A 23428-nucleotide genomic window follows, 5' to 3' on the forward strand; every position below is an offset into this window, starting at 1 on the left:
AATAAAGTAACAGAATTATTATTTACTGTAATTTTATAGCAGTTTCTGTCTTTAGGAATTATATACATTTCTATCAATCCACTTTGTGTTTACAATTTTATGTTTAAAAACTAAACGGGAGTTTACAGTGTTTTCTACTTCTTGTGTACTTACAATAGTTTTGCTATTGTTACTATTTTGTAGACGGGATGTAGGTTTTATTTTGAGAGAAGTCAAAATGGTTTTTCTTGAAGTTGAGGAAGGATAAGACATCTTAAGTTTTCAGACATTCTGAATAAACCTGTAAAAACATCTGTCAAACCTAATATAATTTACAACAACAACAATTTATTCCCAGGAGTTTCTGAGCCCTCATTCGATTTTGTCTGAAATACTCTGTGCAGTCTCATCTATTTAAATTACAGTTAGATAAAGTTTTCAGAACTTCTGATTTACTACTAGGTCAAACAGAACACACCACTTACCACGTGCGGTTCTGTCAGGCTCCAGGCCAGTGTGCAGTTGGAAAGCCCTCCAAGAGGAGTATCCCTCTGGTCCCTCTGAAGGCTCCAGCTGACTCAGGCTGGACAACTCCTTCTTTGGACACTTAATGTAGCTCTACCCCTGACTCCAGAATAGACCTCTGTAGAATAGTGGCAGTGGGATGCTAGTAGTGCCGCCGATGAGGACAAATTCGAGAAATACTGCATCTCTCTCCCTGTGTCCTCCAAATGATATTTCGAGACCTATTGGAGTTCCTAATAGCTGTAGTTCAGCTTCAACTGACTGCTCTCTGGAGTGCACTAAAACCAAGACAGCGGCTAACCATGTGTAAAACAGCAGCTAACTGGCAAGATTTCTTACGTTGAAATTTCACTGATTAAGTTTCATGAGACTGAGCAATTTCTTCCCTTTTTTGGGGCAAGTATTACATGTAAGAGTAAAGTTAGGCATAGAGGAGGCATAGCAGTTTTCAATATTTTTTGCAGTTCTCTGTATTGAACATCATGAGTCATGATGATTCATCATGAGTCATGACGATCCATCATGAGCTGTATTTCCATTAGTGATGATACAGTTTTCCTGTTTCATCCATCCATTTTTCTTTCATTTCATCTACTGAGAAATCTTTGAATGAGTATCTGTGTTTAATGGAAGTGTTAACGGACCTGTACCAGGACGGAGTTCATGATAATGATCATGATTAACATCATGGTCTAGCCAACTGAGCTAACGTAACACCTCAAGACTTTGGTTCTTTAATTTGCAAATTCTTGTAGGTATTTCTACTTATAAAGTTTATGGCTTAAAAGGATAATGAGCCCAACATTGTGGGCTTTAAGCTTAATTAGACTACAATTTTAGAAGCACTTTACTATCAGAACCCCCAAAGCTTTACTGTTGTCATGATGTTAGATGGTATGAAAATTAGGAGCTTTAGAACTTAGAACTTAGTCGGCCCATTTTAGGAAGTAGGTGCTTAGTGTGGGTTTATATTTTTTTCTTGTGTAGGAATTAAAGGGTACTAAGTCAGGGTTGGTTCCACTGGCAGCTGACTTTGGAAAGAGAGAGAATAGAGGGGAAATTACAGTGTAAATCAATCCCATACAAATGGAAAGCCAGTACTGCAGCTCTGCCAAGTGTGGTAGCAAGGATGCATGTCAGAGGTGATGGGCATAGCTTTGATTTTTGTACCCAGTGGAGTTGTTTCCTTTTGCAAATGACGCTCTTTTCTAGCCAATTTGCATGTTTGATTATCTATATTGGTATCACTTAAGCAACAGGTTGAAAGATATATGATTCTCTTTTCTTTAGTTGAAAAACAAAGGCATTATTATCAGCAGGAAGAAACACCTGAGATGATGGCAGCTCGCATTGACAGAGATGTGGTAAGTGAAATAGTCATCTTTATATCATTGGCTTTTTTTTAAGAGGAAAAATTATTAACAGGGAAAATTAAGTTGATTTAAATAAAGGTATTTTGTGGAAACTATATTTTCTCTTTCCAGTGGTGGTTATGTCCTTTGAATTATTTTTTTAAACTATTTTTGCCTTTATGCCAATATTTAATTAGTAGACTAAGGCTGTGATAGAACTAGAATATCAACTGGTTTGCAAAGGAATTTAAGCTGAATTATCAAGATTTCAGGGGTTTTTCTTTTCTCATAGTTTGTAACCCATGATTGAAATATCTTCTAAATTTGTCTTCCTGGCATTTACTCTAAAATATTTTATAATGCCTGAAAGATAAAAGTTATGTGGCATTTCTTAAGGGTAGGTAAGTACATTTTAATGCTTTATAAAGGATAAGGCTATATTTATTTTTATTTCTCCATAGTAATTTCCTTTCAGAATGACAATGTCCTGTGACATAATCATAAAATATGACATCAGCATAATTAGTTTTTATACTCTACTTATGTTCTCAGCTTATTTGGAAACAAATATTTAGAGGAATTTGAAGTTTGGAATTTAATTTTTACATCACAGTATTACTTGTTAATACTTAAAACTTTATTTAATACTTAAAAGCTTATTTAATCGCAGTTTTTACTCTTTAGTTAAAAGAATGTCAAGTTTCACACATAAAAGAGAAAGTCAAGTAAGACTATAGTATGTATAATATAATATGTATACTATAATATACAATATAGTATAATCAAAGTTGATCTCATGATCTCTGAAAGCATAGTGCATCATTAATTCTGTTTTACCCAGAAGAAATGCTTATTAATGCCTATTATTGCAGATTATCTATGTGTTTATTAGTTTATCATAACACTCTAGAGCCCTTTAATTCCATGAAATAACATTGTCAGTGCTTTACTGGAAAATTTATTAGAAAAACAGAAATGCTCAGTGCTGTTCTAACAAACTGTTTCTTGGAAATTTTCCCCCTAACTTTATGTGGGCGAACACAATGAAAAAATCAGAGTAATTGAAAATAATTAATAATCTGAATCGATATTGTGAATGCTTTCGTTATGGTATTGAAAATAGAACAAAATTAAGCTAAAGAAAAATGTAAGTGTTAGACTTTAGCCACAGGTATATTTAGTTCAAAACTTTTCTTAGAATTAGTGATAAACCTGAAATTTGCATGTGGGAGGTGTTCCTTTTTCTTTTCTTTCTTTCTTTTTTTTTTAACTTTCTGATTTCCTTCACAGTGTACAGCTAAGGCAAAAATAGTTTTCTTTTGTTTTATATTTTATTCTGTAATTTCTAATTCCAGCAAATCTTAAACCACATTTTGGATGACATTGAATTTTTTATCACAAAACTCCAAAAAGCAGCTGAAGCATTTTCTGAGCTTTCTAAAAGGAAGAAAACTAAGAAAGGTAAAAAGAAAGGACCAGGAGGTAAGTTGGATTTTCTTAACCTTCTAAAGACCATTCAGAATGCCAGTGCTAGGCAGAGTTTCTGCCCTTCTGAGCTGTTCAATAAGACTCCATTGACCAGGGACCAAGGTCCCTTTTCTGGTTTTGAGATAGCACCAGTGATGTAGGCAGAGATTAAGATGAGCCTGGGGAAGAGTCCATTTGATCCCAAGTTGGCTACAGTAAAGAAAGACTCTAGGACACTTTACCTAAATTACAGAGACTCTGAGATTCAGTAGTGACCATCTGTCTATAGTTTTCATTAGTCATCATAAAAGTAATGTCTGTTAAAGAAAGTCATAGCACCATTCTTCCCATATTTGAATTTATTTAATTGTAAATATAGAACCTCATTATTTTGTTAAATAAAAGGATTGACTTTTCTCATTAAAATAGTTTAAAATGTCAGTGGATTTTAATTTCTTATCACAAAACACCAAACAGTACATTCAGATCACCTACAAGCAGTTTTTAAGTATGCTGTGGTTCAGCTATTTAAAATGACCTCAAAATGTATAAAATTATAATTATGGAACAAAATGGTATAGATTGAAATATATAAGGGAATAGTAAATTAATATTCCTTTTATTTCACATGACTTCCAAATCTTTGTCTAGCTCTGTCTATATCATAAGCATATGACCTGTAGACTTGTTTTCTAGATGGATGTATGTGGATATACCTCACCTCCATACATTCTGAAATCAAGTATTACTGCTTTCTGATGTCTCAAACCACTTACTCCTCTTGTACTGTTTACGAAGGGTATACTATCTTCTTGGTCATCCAGATTCAAAGCCATTTGAATGGCTTTCAAAAACTCAAAGATTTTTTTATGAGTCCATTCTCTAGCTTATAACCAACATTGATTTTATTTTTTTGGTCCCTTGTACCCAGTTTTTTCCCTTTTCATTTTCATAAGTAGCACTGCTTCAAGATGCCTCATTTTTTACCCAGCTTTCTAAGCAACCCTCAAGGCTTTAGTCTTCAATTCTGTGAGGACAATCTTCTTAAAGCTCGAAGTTGGTCACTTCATTCTTCTGCTGGAAAGCATGTTAATACCATGTTCTATTGATATAAGTCAAACTCTGGCGGTTGAGGTCTGGCAGTCAAGGTCATTCACAATCTAACCTTGATCTGCTTTTCCATTCTCATGTTTCCTTGCTTTTATGTTTGTTGTTTCATGTACATGCAATTTCCTTTTTCCATGTTTTTGCTAATGCGTTTTTATCCAACCATGATGTTTTTCTTACAAATTGCCCTGGAACAAACTTTTCAAATCCCATCTTAAAAGCTGCTTTCCCGGGCTTCCCTGGTGGCGCAGTGGTTGAGAGTCCGCCTGCCGATGCAGGGGACACGGGTTCGTGCCCCGATCCCGGAAGATCCCACATGCCGCGGAGCGGCTGGGCCCGCGAGCCATGGCCGCGGAGCCTGTGTGTCCGGAGCCTGTGCTCCGCAACGGGAGAGGCCACAGCAGTGAGAGGCCCGCGTACAGCAAAAAAAAAAAAAAAAAAAAAAAAAAAAAAAAAAAAAAAAAAAAGCTGCTTTCCCCATGAAACATCTTTAAGAATACATTTCCCCATCTGTAGCCTCTTTCTAAGCTCTCAGTTGACATATCTCTGTTACTTATCTGATTCATGTCTTCTATAGATTTTAAGGCCTTTAAGAGCAGGGCTTGTAACTTATACATTTGTATAGTCTTCACGGTGGTAAGCACAATGATTGGTACATAGAAGGGCTACAATATAAATTTATGGAATTGATGAGTAATCTGGTAGTGTCTAAGGGTAGAGGAATCCATTTCAAACGTTGGATCACCTTGATTTGTTACAGTCAGACTATGAGATGTGGGAGGGTAACTAGGTAGAATGATATCTGATGTGATCATCAAATTTTACAAACATAAATGTGTTTTTTAATTTTTTTCATTGAATAAGTTTTCTTGGAACTTTGCTATCATCTACCCCTCCTCCCATTTATTTCTTTAGAGGGTGTTTTAACACTGAGGGCAAAACCTCCACCTCCTGACTTATTTATTGACTGTTTCCAAAAGTTTAAACATGGATTTAACCTTCTGGTAAGTTTTATTTATTTATATACAATTAAGAGAAACAAACGGAAGAGATCAAAGTCTAGCCAGGATGTACCTGATCAAATTAAGAGATTAAATTGTTGTTATAGATTTTTTTGTATGTGTGTTTTGATTTGCCTTTAATTAGAAGAGCAGATTGCAAAAATCTGTATATCTAAGAGATTTAATCAGAAAAGAATGACTCCAGTCTTTTAAAATGAATTTCTCCTAATCTAACTCACGCTTGCTAATTAAGATACAAAAAAGTGAAACTAGTAGTAAAAACATCTTCTTTGAGTCTATGTTGAACCTTTTTGAATGTCTGCCTTTGGCTCGATTACATCATAGTAATGGGTTTGCCTGATTTTTTAATGTTACAGGCCAAATTGAAGTCTCACATCCAGAATCCTAGTGCTGCAGATTTGGTTCACTTTTTATTTACTCCATTAAATATGGTAAGATTTTTATTAATTTAAGAAAGTAATTATTCTTAGCATGTTTTCAACCCCACGTGTCTGGCTAGATTATCTAGACAGTCTTTCTTCATTGCCTTGCATGGGTACTGTTTCTTTTGCCATCTGTTGTGAACACTGAGGATGTGAAATTTGAGAGTTGAAAAGAACCTTAGAAATCATCTAGTCCAAACACCTTATTTTATAGCTGAGGAAACTGATGTCTCTGATAGAGCTAGGGAAATGAAAAGAAATAAAGATTTATTGGATACTAGTGTTCCAGTATATACTAGTATGTAATATAAATGGCTTGAACAATATAGAAAATTTTCTCTTTCTCACAAAATAAGCTAGGTGTGAGGAGTCCAATGCTGGATGGATGTCTTTGCTCCGTGAAATTACTCAGAGGTCCAGATTTCTTTCAGTGAGGTGTTCCTCCATCTCCTGAGCTATCTCTGATTCAATCACTTATTCATTCATTCATTTGTTCAACAAATATTAACTGAGAGCCTGCTATGTGCTTGGCATAGGAACAAAACACTTAAATTCTTATCGGGACTTATGTTGTAGTGTGGAGGGGCAGTCAATAACCTAAATAATATATAAATAATTCACCCAAAATAAATGCTATGTGGAAAAATACAGCAGAGAAGGAGAACAGGGAGTGCTGTGTGTGTGTGTGTGTGTGTGTGTGTGTGTGTTATGGAGTATTATACTTTTTGAATAGGGTTGGTTAAGGGAATGACTTACTGAGAAGGTATCACTTGAGTAAATGAAGTGAGGAATGAGTCATGTGGGTTTCTGAAGTAAGAGAATTCCAGACAGAGAACAGCTAATGCAGATGCACTGAGATAGTAACATACAAGTCATGTTCTTGGAAGAAATAGGTACCATGACTTGAATAGAATGAGGGGGGAGATCTCAACTAGAGGGAGATGAGGTCAGCAAACAGGGGGACATATCTTATTGGTCTTTATAGGTGATTGTGAAACCTTTGACACTTTGGGAGGGGTTTTAGCAGAAAAGGATTGCTCTGGCTGCAATGTTTAGAAATTTGAGGGAAGAAGGGACTGAGCTGGCTATGGAAATAATCCAGATGGGAGATTATGTTGTTTGGACCACGTAACATTGTAGGTGGTGAGATTTCATTCTGGTTATTTTTTTTTTTAATTTTTAATTTTATTTATTTACTTTCTTAATTCTTTTTTTTTTTGGCTGCATTGGGTCTTCGTTGCTGTGTGCACACTTTCTCTAGTTGCAGCGAGCGGGGGCTACTCTTTGTTGCGCTGCATGGGCTTCTCATTGCAGTGGCTTCTCTTGTTGCAGAGCATGGGCCCTAGAGCATGTGGGCTTCAGTAGTTGTGGCACACGGGCTCAGTAGTTGTGGCTCACGGTCTCTAGAGAGCAGGCTCAGTAGTTGTGGCGCACGGGCTTAGTTGCTCTGCAGCATGTGGGATCTTCCCAGACAAGGGATTGAACCCGTGTCCCCTGCATTGGCAGGTGGATTCTTAACCACTGCGCCACCAGGGAAGTCCCTCATTCTGGTTACTAAACAGAAGCAACATGATTTGCTGGTAGGTTGGAAGTGTTGTGTGAGGGTCCAGGATATCTCCAAAGTTTTGGCTTAAGACTGGAAGGATGGACTAATTATTAACTGAGACGGCGAAGACTGTGGGTAAGACAGGTTTGGGCCAGAAGGTAAGGAATTCACTTCAGACAATGTCAAAAGTGACTTATATCCAGATGGAGAAATTTGCATTGGTAGTTGAATGTATGAATTTGGAGTTCAGTGGAGAAATCAAGCCTAGAGTTATAAATCCCCTGCATGCAAAGCCAAGAAATTGGATGATGTCACCAAAGGAGTGATGATAAACAAAGAAGAATGAGGGCTGATGGAGCCTTAGGTAATTTCAGTGATTGGAGAGTGAGAAGAACCAGCAAAGAAGAGTGAGAAGAAGCAGGAAGTCAGGAGAAGCAAAACAGGAATATCATGGTAGGTATTCTGTAAGCCAAACGAAGAAACTGTTTCCAAGAGGAGGAATTGAGATACTCTGTCAGGCATTTCTGTGGTGGAAGCTGACTTACCTCCATGTCCTTGTAACAGTAGTACAAAGGCAAAGAATTGTCTTTAAGGAGGTGACTCCAAACTTAGACAATTTCTGCTATTATCCAGTTAGCGGGAACTTCCTCATATGGCCATCCCTAACACCAAAGGCATGTAGTCTCCACCAGAGTGGCTATGCGTCCATCTAAAATGTAGGGGCTTCTCTTTCTAGAAGGGAGAAGAAGAAAATGGATATTAGAGGGACAATTATCAGTCTTTGGGAGGCCCATGTGTGCCAGGTCTAGTGATATGTACATAATACAGATTTTCCCCTGGAAAACTCCCTTCTTGCACATGTGTTTTTTTACATAAGGTATAATTTTTGAAGATAACAAAATGGTGCATTGGGAACAATTCCTTTTGAGAAGGAGCTGGATGTTTCCATGAGTTTGTCCAGCAAAAGGTTATACCACTTGTCTCATAGGCCGGGATCCAAGATATGCATTTTCATTTTCTAGATTTTCAGTACCCAGGTATGCTCTTTTCTTATACGTTTAATGAAATAGGTCAGTAATATACTTCCCTTCCCATTTTCTATTTCTTATATTTGCAAACGGTCTAATAGTGGTTTTTCCAAGCTAACATATACCACCATCTTGTCCACAGGACAGCTGGGAGAATTAGCTGAAATAACATTTGAGTGCAAAAAGAAAAGTGCTGGGATTTGGGAAAAGCATGGCAACAGAAAGCAGATGGAACAGCTGTTGGCCTTACACACTGACAGATTCCAAAAGAGCCTGGGCTACAAATCACCCTTTTCTACAGTTCCACAAGACCACATATTTGATAGGTCATTCCTCCTTTTGTGGAGAGGGCAAGTGAGAGAGGAATGGAAAGAAGGCAGAATCTCTTTCTTTTAAATACTTCTCGGAGGACAGAGTTTCCTATTTGATGGGCTAAGACAGGGATGTGTGGAGTGGTGTTTTTTTTGTTTTTTTTTGCGGTACGTGGGCCTCTCACTGTTGTGGCCTCTCCCGTTGTGGAGCACAGGCTCCGGACGCGCAGGCTCAGCGGCCATGGCTCACAGGCCTAGCCGCTCCACGGCATGTGGGATCTTCCCAGACCAGGGCACGAACCCGTGTCCCCTGCATCGGCAGGCGGACTCTCAACCACTGCGCCACCAGGGAAGCCCATGTGGAGTGGTTTTGAATGGTTCATCCTGTCAAAAGAGCAAATAATTGCTTTGTAGAATAATAATAGCAGTAATGATAATTGTTAGTAGTGTGATTACTTCCATGATTTTTTTAAAGGGTAAGAATGGTAACTGTGAAGCAGATAAATTTTACTAATTTGATATAGAGCATATGAAGACCATGGTCATTGAGTTCTTTAATCTTTATAAAAAATGGAGCAAATTCAAGCATTTCTCATAGGTTTTGCTTGATTATCAGAAAAAAATGAGACAAAGAATCCAAGTAACAGAAAGGGATAAATCTCATCCTTCTTTCCCCAAGGGTAACTAGACAAGACCTGAAGTAGAATATGAAATGAATATTGCTTACAAACATAGGAAAGTACGTAACCTTAGCAGCATGGATGTCAGAACTGGGTGATAAGCAATTGGAAGGTGAAAGTCCGAGCCTACATCAATAATTTATGAATGCTTCCACACGTTGTTGCTATAAATAGAGTAACCGATTTCTACTTGCTTAGTTATTGTTGAATAATTGTTGCTTTTTAAGCTCTTTTAAAAATTAGATCAAGGCCATCTACATGCAAAGAAAGTGATGCTAGCTCATTAACAAAATTTTTATTCTTCAACACATGTGATACTATCTTAGTTTGAGTGTTAGGAAGTATTGTTTAGAAAGCAGTTTTTGCCACCTCTTCTCATTCCTTTCACAAGTCTTTCACAGATCATAAGTAGATATCTAGACATTACACAGAGTAGAACTATTAAATAGCGAGACTGGTTTCCCTAACACGCAAAAACTAGTCTTTGTGATCAGGCTATGGATCTGAAAACATTGCTTTATTTTATATTTTCTTTTCTCAAAAATGACCCCTTATTAATGGTCTCCCAAACATAGTACTTCTATTGCTTCTTTTAGTGTTCTGTCTGCGGAGTCCCAGACATTTCACTTGGACAAGAGAGATGGAAAGGAACATTAATTCAGGGCCTGCTACCAGTCAGACAAAATTTAGTGTCTTTAAACCTTGTGAGTCCTTCCCTGTATCCTCAGCATCTCCACGCAAGCGTACCCACAGCACACATGCAGACCTATTTGCCTACTTACATTTTTCAGAGGGAACTATGGCCCACAGCCTTTTATTTACTTTCCTTTGTTCCATTCCCTATTCCCACTGTTAAACCAAAGGTCTTTAATATTTCTTTACTTCTTTACTATCCCTCTCAGTTATTCCTGCCTATTTGTTAGAGCTTATAGGGCTTGGACGTTAAAAAAAAAAAAATCACTATGCCAGGCTTTCAGGGTAGGTTTTGTTCTCAAATGAGCGTCTACCCACCTCCTTTATCCTTCATCTTTTCTTTCACATATTCTCCTTCATTCCCCTAACGCTGTGTCTTCTGCAGTTCAAAGTCAGGTAAGTTTTGGTACAAGTTCTCAAGGGAGGAGAACTGAAAAATACGGCCCAAGTTACAATGGCATGTGTAGCTGATATGCATGCTTGAGGACCCCAGGGTGCCTCAGAGTTACACTGGGCTTCTCAGTGTAAGGGCTTCTCAGAAGAGGTGTTACCGGAGGAGAGTTCTATTTAAAATGATGAGGAAGGGCCTTCTGGGGGCTGGGACACAGCATGTGCGAAGACACAAAGGAATAAAACAGCACAGCAGGCTCAGCACACCTGGATGACTGGAGAGAAATTGACTCTTGGGCTGGAACCATTCAAAAAAAAAAATCTCTTTATTCTTGTGCCGTATCTCTGGGAAGGTGAGATTTTTAGAAAAGGGCTCTGGTTTCTGCTCTAAGAGATTACCATTCCTTAACCAGGAAATAGCCCCTGAGTAATAAAATTGGAGCAGTTTTCAGACATCTACTTATCGTCATTTTGCTTATCAGAGAGTTGCACCTGTTTATTTGTTTTTGCTAATCATTAAGTTATCTCTTTTAAATCAGGGCAATTTTCTAGAATTAAATTCTGGAAAGAAATACCATAGATTCAGAGGACCACTTCTCATCTTTTCTCTCACCTTTCTCTCTGGATCCTTTATTTTTGTACGTCTTTATAGGCACAGCCGTAGACTTAACTCGAGCCTTGTCTCTCCCTGAAGTACTCATTTCTGGAACCATATTTTTCAAGTTTGACATAATAGATTTTCCAGTAGAAATACATATATTATTTTTAAGGCAGCGATCGTTAAACCACCTGACTTAGAATTCTCTGGATAGCCATTAGTACTTTCCAGGGAAAGTACAGTCATATGAAGCCAATAGATAGATCCTATGAAAGTTGTTAAACTATTAACTTTTCATTTTAGATTATTAGGCACCATTGGGCTGGAAAGATTGATCTGGATGAAGATTTAACTTGAGTATATAAAAACTGCTTGTTTTTATCATGGGTTTTTTATCTACACATTTTGAAAATGTACAAATAATCATCATCTTCTTGTTAAAAAAATGATTTGTTGCCATTTTAGGTTGTGCAGGCAACAGGAGGTCCTGAACTAGCCAGTTCAGTACTCAGCCCCCTACTGACTAAGGACACAATCGATTTCTTGAGTTACACTGTCAATGTCGATGAGAGGCAGCTGTGGGTGTCATTGGGAGACTCGTGGATGAAAGCCAGGTAAACATATATGAGTCTAGCATTGAATACCTATAATACTTTAAGTATTTTTCTTTGTTTAGTACATGAATCTACTGAGAAATTTATTTAACCTTCTATGTATGAAGGAGTAGGTGTTGTAGATGAAAAAGGCTAAACCCTTAAAAAGCTGGAGGTCTAGTGGAGAACATAGAAGCGTTCAGTGTAAGGTACGATGAGTACTAGGTGTGACTCATAAATAAACTGCCGTCACTTGGCAAGATGGAGCCGTCAGGAAGAGGGTTTAGAGAAGAGGGTGCTTAGCTTTCAAAGAAGAGCTGGCATTTAAAATCAACAGATAATAACACTAGTAGGTATATGTGTATAAACAAGGGTGTACATATAGTGTTTGCTAGGCACTCTTCCATGTACTTTACATAGGTTCCATTTTTATGCTATTTTACAGGTGAGGGAACTGGGGCAAAGAGAGGTTAAGTAATTTGCCCAAAGCCACACAACTCGTAAGCGACAGACCTGGGATTTGAATCCAGGCAACCTGGCCCTGAAATAGATGTTTGTAATTATTTTGCTCAGCTGCCTTTCAGCGGGATGAGTAGGATTTCCACAAATATGTAGCAGGGAAAGGGCCTGCTCAGTAGAGAGAGCAGCATGAGTGAAGCCATGAAGCAAAAAGTCAAGAGGATGGAGCGTGAATGTGGGTTTAGCCGGAGTATAGACTTTGGGTAGTGGGGGATTGTGGAGAATGGGGAACAGAGGAATAGTGATGAGTGAGGTGTACAAAGATGAGCAGGGCTGGGTTCAGGCTCCCAGTGCCACGCTAAGGAGCTGGAGTATGGTTCTGTAGGCTGCGGAGAACCAATAGCTTTGTGAATGGGAGTGCGACACAACCAGACCTTCGAAAGATCAGTCTGGTCATTGAGTCTAATAAGGACATGGACAAAAGTTACTAGAGGCATGAGGCCCCTTGGGACGATGATGCAATAGTAGAGGTTCCTTATTAATCAGCATTCCCTGGGACTAGAACCATGGTGCTAGGAATGGAAAAGAGGAGGGGATAATTTTAAGAATTGTATCTCATCAGTAAGGTGACTGTGGAAAAGAAATCACTAACAATTGCAGGATTCAAGTTTGCTGAGCCAAGCAAGTTATAAAAATATTTCTCATTTCATTATATGTGATTAAATAATTTCTGCTTTCCTCATTTATTTGAATCTTTTTATTTCTCTCACTACTTAGAGTAAATCATTCGGTATGGTCACTTGGAAGTTTGTCTTCGTAATGCTTTTAGGCTAGCCTGAAAGTAACGGACCAATTCATATTTTTTTTCTGCTGTTCTTCTATTGAAATATATATAAACCATTCCCACTTATATTTTGGACTTTGGCAACTGCTTGTGTTGGAATATGGTTTACACATGGAGTGGTTTACCAAGCAGAAGATTCTTTAAGAGCACTGCATTTGTTGTTTTTTGATTGAAAATGTTATCTAAATTTATTTCTGCATATTATTTATATATTAATGTAGCATATTGTATCATATTTATATATCATACTATCTAAAAACTGGTTAAATAGATTTCTTAAATCTATTAGATTTATGTAGATTATGATTTTATGGTAAGCCTAGGTAGGGATCTTTTCATTTTTTTTCAATAAACCCTATTAAATTTATCAGATCTCATAGTACTAAAATAGTTCAGGATTTTTAATTTCTTTGTCTTGGGTCCTACCTCAGAATGAGAAAATTAATGACTATTAGGAAAGCTACATCAAAAGGAACTCATATTGTTAGCCCTTGACATGAGAAAATGGTCATTTCAGATCCTAATTATTTAGAGTATTAGGAAGTGAATATACCAACTTAAAAACTCATAAAGATAAAAAAGAATCATAAAGGAACATAATAACCTGAATCATTTCATCACAGTAGAAGTATAACCTGAAGAATTAAATCATGTGTGAAAGATAATACAACATATTTTAGCAGAATTTAATAATGTCTCTCCCAGTTATTTTTGTGGTTCATGAGTGATTAGGAGCTTATAGGAATAAGTCTCAGAGTTACTAAGTAATGAATGGGTCATGATTATATTAGAGATTAATACTAACTTGATTTTACTGATGAAAACCTAGCTGATCCATTTAATTTATAAAATCAGTAATGTGCTTCCTTTTAGGAGACTTCATAATTTAAAAGATCATGAGCGTTAAGAATATTGTCCGCTGTTTGTCCTTTGAAAAATACATCTCATATCAGGAGGCTTCATGATGATGGGAGGGGAGTGAAGGGAAAGATGAGGATCAGAAACTACTTGATGCTTAGAGAAGCTTACGTCCTAAGTACTTACCAGACTTCTAGCTTCACATTCCTTTCTCAAATTGTCCGAGATGTATATTTATGTTAAAAGGTTGAATTAATGGAGAATTGAGGCAATGTAGCGAAAGCAGATCATAAAGTAGAATTCAGACTTCCTTTCATTTTATCAGCATCGAATACTAGCATAAACATGTTTACTTTCTCTGTTTGGATAGAAAGAGGGCAGACTAGGTGTGAATTGCTTTTGTTGTTATTTATTTTTGTTTTTTTGTGGCTAGTCTTACTGAAGATGGTTTTTAGCATGGAGGTGTTTCTTAATTTTGCCGCTCGTATGTCTTAATGTCCTTCTGCAGAGCAGAGTGGCCAAAAGAACAGTTTATCCCACCCTACGTCCCGCGGTTCCGCAGTGGTTGGGAGCCCCCGATGCTGAACTTCATGGGAGCATCAGTGGAGCCGGATCTCTATCAACTGCCTGAGTCTGTGGCAGACGCAGCAGAACATCATCGCAAGCAAGAAACAAAAAGATTATCCACAGAGGTAGTCTTTCAATATCATCTTTTGTGGGAAGTGCAATAATCTGTGTGTTCTCTTGTAATTCTGATTGTGAGTTTTCACTTTACTGATCTGAAGATTGTTCTCAAATCAATGACTAGATGTCCTGCTGCTCTTAGGTACCTCTCACCTCTTTGTCATGGTGACGGTTGCTCTGTTTCCCTGTGAAGCCCAAACCCAGGCCGTATCACACCTCACAGCCTGCCAGCTCTCCTCCTTGAGCCCTGGTGATCCCGTCCTTTGGACTGTGTACTTTCCCTGCTTATCAGGAAATTGCCCCACTGCTGCTTGGCCTCTTCTTTCTATTTTCCTCTCCTATCATCAGACCCTCAAGACAGTTCCTTGACCCAGGACCTTTAAGCAGCTCTTTCCTGAATGTCCCATTTCTTTCTTTCTTTTATTTTTTGGCCTCGTTCTAAACCTCCCAAAGTCCTATCAGCCTGGCTAGAAGGCCAAAGCTTCTCCTGGACTCCAGTCTCAGGTCCAAATGATGATTTATAACACTATTACATCCTGAGGAGATCATAAAATATAGTGTATCTTTTATGATCTTTAGTAAGCTTTAGATTATGATTTATTTGGGGAGCAAATCGAGGGATTGAAATTGGGTATGATTATCTCTTCACATTCCTTAAAAATGATTTTTCCATGACAATTCTTGTTCTGACAGAAAAGAAAATTAAACACTACCTAAAGCTGAACCAAACTAAGAAGGATGATCCGAACCCAAGGAGTTAGATGAATGAGGTCTAGTTTGAAGAAGCAACAGAAAATTAATGACTAGGTCCTCCTTGAAGTCCTGTTCATTTCCTTTATTTAATTCCTTAGATTAATCTTCTCCAATCCCTGTGGGTATTTACAGTGTGGCAAATATGATATCAAGGAATGAATTAGGAAACTAGAGTATATCCTCACTTTTAGGGAGAAACATTTATATAAGTTAAATTTCTTAAAATCGTTTCTTTCAACAATAGCCATAGTGTTATAGAAGATTGCTTAAATTCTGAAACTTTAAAAATAAAGCAAATATACTTCTCTGAAAGTAATATTTTTCTACTGTAATTTTTTTTTTTCCTCTGGCTGCATATAATGGTATGGGTGGATTCTGTAACTGCGCTTCCCTCTGATTGAGTGATTAAGAAGGTGACCTCACAGTTCTGGGTGCAGGTTAGCAGACCTATGTCCCTAGCTGTATTTTATAGTTCAGACCTCATCACAATAAATTTTCCTTCCTCGTAAAGGGCAACTTTTCTAGAGTAAAAAAATGTAATCAAACATGAAATTATGATACACTTGCTGTTGCTATTGTTACAGCTGAGTACTTTCAAATCATAGAAATTTCTAGTTTACAGTCCTCATATCTTAAATAAGAAAATATATCCACTTTATAACGTATGCCTCAGAAATTCATTTTTGTGAGTTCTTTTTCAATTTGTTTATTTAAAGAGAAAATAATGTGTTCTGGCTTCCAGTGTAAAAGTTTGTCTACTCTCAGAATAAGTAACTTTAAAAGAAGAATTATTGAGAATGCTTCCTCGTAATGAGTTATCATTTTCCTGTTGTAAACTATTGTCCATTTTATGGCTTAAGCACTTATTCAGAGGTTTGAAAAAAATGAATTGAAAAGCACCTGCTAGCAGTTCTATGGGATTTTATACCTTAAGATTTTGTTGGAAAAGAGACCAAAGTAATGGTGACTTAAAAATGTGTAACATGCAATCATCCCCAGAAGAGAGATTTTATTATACTTTATTGCACCTATAATAAATGCATTCAGAACAGGACTTGGGTGATTCAGGATCTGGTGGCATAGGTGACAAGGCATGACAAATATGGGTGGCAGTACTCAGCTTCTTTCTTCCTCTGAAGCAGCAGCTGCCCTGAGCACTGTTGTGTAGTCATCACAGTTAGTCACTTGTCATCATTTCTCTCCTCCCTTCTGATACTCCCAGTCACTCTCAGGACCCGGTGACTTCATACTGTCCGACCTCACTGTTATGTTCAGAGCCAGGCAGAAGGCGTGGGTGATTCTGTTTTCCTCAACTCCTCCCTTTTATAACAGCATTTAACGGAAAAAAAAATGGCCTGATCATGTAGTACCTCTGGTCTCTCGTAGGGAAGTGATAAACTGAATTAATTAAGACATTTGTTCTTTATTATATTTTTTAATTCCAGCTTTATGGAGGTGTAATTGACAAATAAAAATGTAAGATATTTAAAGTGTGTATCATAATGATTTGATATATGTATACACTGTGAGAGGACTCCCCCGCATCTAGCTAAATAACACATCCATCTCCTCACATATTTATCTGTTGTTGTTGAGAACATTTAAGTTCCACTCTCTTCGAAAATTTTAATTATATAATACGGTGTCATCAACTATAGTCACCACATTTTTATTAGATCCTTAGACCTCATTCATTTATAGCTGAAAGTTTGTACCCTTTTACCAACCTCTCTCTCTGTCCCCCACCCCCAGCTCTGGCAACCACTTTTCTACTCTCTGTTTCTATGAGCTTGACTCTTTTTTTTTTTTACATTCCACATATAAGTGATATCATGTGGTTTTGTCTTTCTTATTTCACTTAGTATAATGTGCTCAAGATTTATCCATGTTGTCATAAATGGCAGGATTTTCTTCCTTCTCATGGCTGAATAATATTCCATTGTATATACATACATACCACATCTTACTTATCCACTCATCTGTGATGGACACTTAGGTTGTTTCCATATCTTGGCTATTGTGAATAATGCTGTAGTGAACCTTGGGGTTCAGAATTCTCTTTGAGATCCTAGTTTCATTTTCTTCAGTATTATACCCAGTAGTGGGACTGCTGAATCATATGGTAGTTCTATTTTTAATTTTTTGAGAAACTTCCATACTGTTTTCATAGTGGCTTCACCAATTTACATTCCCACCAACAGGGCACAGGGGTTCCCTTTTCTCCACATCCTTGTCAATGTTTGTTCTCTCTTGTCTTTTTGACAATAGCTATTATCAGGTATGAGGTGATATCTCAGTGTGGTTTTGATTTGCATCTCCCTGATGATTAGTGATGCTAAGCACCCTTATATATACCTGTTGACCATTTGTATGTCTTTGGAAAAATGTCTTTTTAGTTCCTCTGCCCATTTCTTAACTGGATTATTTGCTTTTTGCTATTGAGTTGTATGTGTTCTCTATATATTTTGGATATTAACCTCTTATCAGATATATGATCAGGTATATGATTTCTCCCATGCTATAGATTGCCTTTTCACTTTGTTGCTGGTTTAAGCTAAGGTATTTAAATGGTAAAAGTTGTTTATCTGTATTTCTATGTTAAGTGCAGAATCCTGATATATATTCCACAGGAGTAATAATATAATGTGGGTACTTTGACGTCAATAGCAGTCCATTGGAGACACCTCACCTACACTGTCTGTGGATGAACTCAGCCCTACTCCTGCCAACTTTGTCATTTGAATTAACTACAGTAAATGTGCATTCAGAACTTTTCTAAAACATTCCCAATTTCAAATATTTTGTCCCAGTGAGTCCATAAACAATTGAAATAGCCAAGGAATTCCAACGCTTTAGGGTCTGTTGTGCATCCACCATACTTCATTTTACATAAGGAAACAATACAAAATTCATAGATGAACTTTTGTGGTTTGTTTCTTTGTTTTTGCCCCATAGCTTTAAAGCCATGCTGCTTAATGGGACCCATAGATTTAGGTTCTCCCTCCTGGTAGCCCATTAGGCTCATGTCTGCGTTGTGTTAACTGCAAAAAGAAGTGACTCCAGCTTTGTCTTATTCTGGACTATTGACTGTCAAGATCAATGTGTTTTTGCGTTTCTGTGTTTTCCTTAACAGTAAATCTGATAATAGTGCTGCCATTTAAAAAAAAATAAAAGATAGTGTCCATGTACATTTAAAAAATGAGAATAATGAGAGAGGGTGGTATAATTTTAACACATAGAGTTCAGATGATTTTCATGTGATAGTATTTACTTTGCTAGTGTGGTAAAGGTCTGTTTCTTTTTTTGTTTTTAAAGGTCTGTTTCTTAAACATAGAAAGCAAAAGTTAAGGGTTTTATTGTTGCTGTTTTTAAACCAGTTTTATATTATACAAGCTGTTAAAGTCTGCCTAATACCAAAATCACCTATTACTGAAATTCCAGAGGAAAGAATTTATTGCTTTTATACAATAAAAGCATTGGATATTTCCTGAATTAAGATTTAGTCTTTGCACTAATTACTTTTCTTATTATAAATAGGTCTTTGACAAAACCCCTCATTTCATAATTTATTAACATATAATGGTCAATCACTTGAAAATGAAACTGACCGCAGTGTAGTGGAGGGTTCTTGTTAATTGACGTCAGTGCTCATTCAAATAGTATTGGTGATCCTTTCATCTTTCCTCCTCTGTCTTTCAGCACTCCAGTGTATCAGAGTATCCTCCAGCTGATGGGTACACAGTATTCAATAACATTTATGGAAGAGGGCCCCATCTGGACCAAGGGGAAGCCGCTGTTGCTTTTAAGCCAACTCCTCATCGCCATGTAGATAGGTAACATTTCATGGGCATCATTTGGAGCGCTGTGGATGATTATCTCTGGTTTAGTGCAAATAGAGGTGCTAGTGTCTGCACTGTTCACTACTTCTTTGAGCTTTCCATCTATTAATTGTTTGTTAACGTTTCAGTTGTTCCTTTACAGAGCTGGCTTTGATGAGCAAAGTCTCCAGTCTATAATTCTAACTTAGTGCAAATGCCATTGGATGACTTTCCATTTTTTAAAAGATGCCTCTGACAGAATCTGTGAATTAAGAAGAATTGTTTTGAAACTCTCTAGTTTGTACCAGATGGTCTCTAAGGATCTTTCCAGCTCTGTAACTTTTAAAGGAAATAATTTCCATCTTTATCTCCCCCAATAAAAACAAACAAAACTTCCTTTAGATAGAAGTATTTAAACTAAGTATAAACTGAATATTTAAACAGAATCAATGCCTTATTTGCCATTTTTACCATTTGATTTTTTATATTCACTTTCCAGTTTTACATTTCATTTATTTTCCCATATTTTTCTCTCTCCAAAAATTCAATATAGGCAAAAATGGAGAATTGAGATGGGGAAGAAATAAATTGAATTGAAATAGGGTCACTTTTTCAATCTTGTTTTCAGTGTAAACTGCATGTGAGGTTTACATAGAGGCCAACCCATACACATAAGAGAAAGAAAAAAGGTGAAATATTGATAACAAGGATATGGGAGAATGATCATTAAGATGAAGTGGGGTAAAGAGCTTGTCCTACCCAACTTTGAGGTACTTTCCTACCTCAAAGCCTGTCTTACTATGAGTGTTACATGCCCTTCATTTCTCTTCAGTATATTCTTTTCTTAATAGAATCTAAAAAGGGTGGGATTTAAAATTTTGGTTTTTTGTCAGGAATGATAACAGAGGTAATACTTAAGTAAGATAATGTGGAAATTATACAGTTATTATTCTAAGGGCACCAGTAACGTATTAAATTCAGTACAAAGAAAAGTCGGCAATGAATAATACATTTTGAAAATGCCAACATATGAAAGAAGTTTGAATTGTAGATTCAATTTTTAGGAGATACAGGTGAAAATCAGTTCTGAAGTTTAAAAATTATTTCATGGCAATTCTTCTTGAGAAACTTGTTCCTCATCCTAGTACTTTCTTTTTCCTTTTTTTCTGTCTTAGCTGTCAGTATTCTAGAAATTATTTCAGATTAGTGAAGGAAATTCCATGAAGGGATATTCAAGTATATAGATCTTAAGACTGTCAATATTTAGCCAGAGAAATAATTTTTTTAAAAGGAGTAAATTGTATATCTCAGTTGCCTTTATGGGTCCAATTTCTCCCCTGAGCTATTATAATAGGAGCTGGATAGTTTAATAGACACCTGGATCATTGATGTTGCTAAGAAAATTTGTCATAATTATTGAAAAAACTGTCTGAAAGTTCTGGTCTGATATGTAATACAGAGGTTTGGAATTTGTTTTTACAGTAATTATTATTCATCCTAAACTCTATTACATGCCGGGAATGCAGTAAGTACCATATGAAGTATATTCACTCTTACAATGTCATTTAGGGAAACCACCTATTGAATTTAGCACCCTCACCTTTGATGGATTATAGTTTACTGCTATTCAAAAGCAATTCATGTTTTAGAGAAGTCTAAGATTATTGCCATCTCTGTGTCCACTCTGTATCAGGTGGGTATCTATAACTCCAAATCAGAAACAGAGACCATGCATTTTGATACATTCTAGATCTCTTAAGAAACTTTCTCTTAAGAAACTTTGGTACATCTGAAAAATTACAAAGTGTGATTTTCAGATTGATAACTATGGTCAGTGTCATACTCACATTTAATCTATAGAGGGCAAGAAACTATAAACCATAAATATTTGTAAATTCTAAAGCACTTTGCAAGTGCATGCTGGGCAGTCACTTCTGAGACATGCAAGATAGCAAAGACTTCAATGAGAACTACAGTCAACTTTTCTTTTAACCAACCCATTGACTCATATACACAGTGGCAGAGAGTTATTCTTCCCTTTGCTAAACAGTACAGTCATCTCTCTGTTATCAGCAGTGATTTGGAGAGAAGAACATGAGGGAGGAGAGAAAGATAGAAAACTGAAGTTACGACTGTTTTGCTAACCTTTGGAGTGATTGAGACACGTTTATCCCCCTCAAATGAAATTTTAATGGAATGTGATCATATAAAACTAGAGATAGGGGTAGGAAATCCATGGAACACAGTTTAAAATTTATCATTATTAATAATATATAATAATTATTTGGCCATAATTTCACTTTTTCCACATTTTCTTAGTTTTTTAATATACCAAAAATTGCCAATATGGTTTACAGGCTATGATTTTCCTTTGCTCCTGTTTCTCTTCTCCTGGAGTTACTATCCAAAAGGTAGCAGATTACCTATGAGGACAAGATATACTGTGCCCACAACTGTCCTGCAGGCCCCTCTGTGACTCAGTATTCCAGACGATCTTGGTGGGCAGCAAGCAGAATGGCCACTTGACAGAGGAAGGATGACCAAACATCATTAGTGCCTTCCTGCTTTTTCTCTTACAGAGGAAATGTGGGGATGTAAATGGAGGAGAAGATTAGGGAGTAAAATTAGTTAAAAAATAATTAAAGTTATTATTTCATTATTGGAATAAAGAGTATATTATTACGTTGTTGATATACCAGGTTTTATTATATTATATAAAAGTATTTTAAAATTATGTTGTTAAATCTATTGATGGTCATTTAACAATTAAAAGAAATATTTTGTTTTAAATAAAGTTTTCTTTTTTTAAAAAAATACACCTGTTCTTACTCTTAAAATAAGTTTATAGTGAATTAATTAATTAACAAATTAACTAAGAAGTGTTATTGCTCTTGTACTTAATCCATACCTTCCTTTGCAATTTGGATAACTGGACAGAGCTTTCCTGAATATTGACACTTAGTCATAATTTCTTCATATATATTTGGTTAATGAATTGAAGACATTGCTTGAATTAGTGAAATCAACATATAATTTAAATTACCACTTTGGACATTATCTTTAGTCTCCTTTAATTTTATGAAAAATGGTGACATTGACCATTATCCTGGTTCTTTCATGGTAGAAATGCTGGTTAACAAGCAATATGCAGTATTTTGGATATTAGGTTTAATGGACAAAGAATTCATAGATTTGCATTCTAGATTTGGCTTAGCACTAACTAGCTTTGTAATTTTGCATTATTTATTTTTACTCTAGCCATAGTTTGTTCATTTTAATGGTAAAATCTCCAAAATATAATAAAATTAAGTACTCATATTCTTATACTCTATAAAATATAATAAAATTAACTACTATCTAAATAACTTGTCCAAATGGTTTCTGGTAGGCATTGGCTTGCCTTAGTGTTTTATTTCTGCTTTCAGCCTTTAGGAAAAGCTAGCAGAGTGATTATCTTTTTTCTTTCTTTTTGTAGAAATTATGATCTACAACCCAAGAAATATGCCAAATCCAGGTATGACTTTGTGGCAAGGAACCACAGTGAGCTCTCAGTTCAAAAGGATGATATTTTAGAGGTAATAGAATTTTACCTTTTTTATACTCTTAATAAAGTAGATTTATTGTATTCCTTTTCTGGTATACATCTAAACCTTCCTCAAAGAAATGTTGAGGTCAAGAAATTATTCTTCAGTGTTATTTTGTTTTACCAAGGATACACAGCATATTATAGACACCTATATCTATTTAGGCGGGGTTGCTGCTTTATCTGTTTTTTGTTTCTTTGGGGGGTGGGGTTGGATTTCTTGGCTTACTTTGCCCTCTTCCTTCTTCTGGCCTTTATTCATTCTGGAATCAAGGCTGGTTATCCCTTCAGATGTAGATGCACCATAATATTTTAATAAAAGAAAACCTTTCCTCCTTCCTATTTTAGTACCCTTGCACAAATGTAATCAGCAGTGAGTGTGCTAATGGTTTTGGGAATAATCTACCATGACTCTCCAATTTCTTTCTTCAGTTATAACTGAGACTTCATCTTCTTTAATATATAATATGGCATAGTTACAATAGTAAAAAAAAATGTTTTTATACCTTTCCTCCCTATTCTAAGGATGGAGACAATAGACCTTTTCCAAGTAACTCATCTTAAGTACTTCAAATACCGCAAATAGCTAAGCATTCTTGGGAGGTAATATGGACCTTGGGTAGAGTGGTACCAAAGCTGTTCTATACCAGTAATTGTAATTCTTAGTGTAATTCCTGACAATCATTTAACCCACAGTATGTTGATGCTGAGTCAGC

The 23428-nt window shown here is 36.3% G+C and overlaps 1 protein-coding gene across 5 annotated transcripts in view; it reads left to right on the top strand.

Moving 5' to 3' along the window:
- The window catches only part of EPS8 (EGFR pathway substrate 8, signaling adaptor), a 190685-nt gene that overhangs the window by 140935 nt on the left and 26322 nt on the right, over positions 1-23428 (top strand). For all 5 annotated transcript variants that reach the window (XM_082635462.1, XM_082635461.1, XM_082635465.1 and 2 more), the window contains 8 exons: positions 1795-1868; positions 3212-3338; positions 5346-5434; positions 5809-5883; positions 11586-11734; positions 14383-14566; positions 19011-19144; positions 22605-22704. In XM_082635462.1, coding sequence (XP_082491588.1) covers positions 1795-1868; positions 3212-3338; positions 5346-5434; positions 5809-5883; positions 11586-11734; positions 14383-14566; positions 19011-19144; positions 22605-22704 — 932 coding nt within the window. The remainder of the gene's footprint in view (positions 1-1794; positions 1869-3211; positions 3339-5345; positions 5435-5808; positions 5884-11585; positions 11735-14382; positions 14567-19010; positions 19145-22604; positions 22705-23428) is intronic.

The sequence above is a fragment of the Mesoplodon mirus genome (assembly GCF_964341445.2).
Source record: "Mesoplodon mirus genome assembly, chromosome: 11".
Lineage (NCBI taxonomy): Eukaryota > Metazoa > Chordata > Mammalia > Artiodactyla > Ziphiidae > Mesoplodon > Mesoplodon mirus.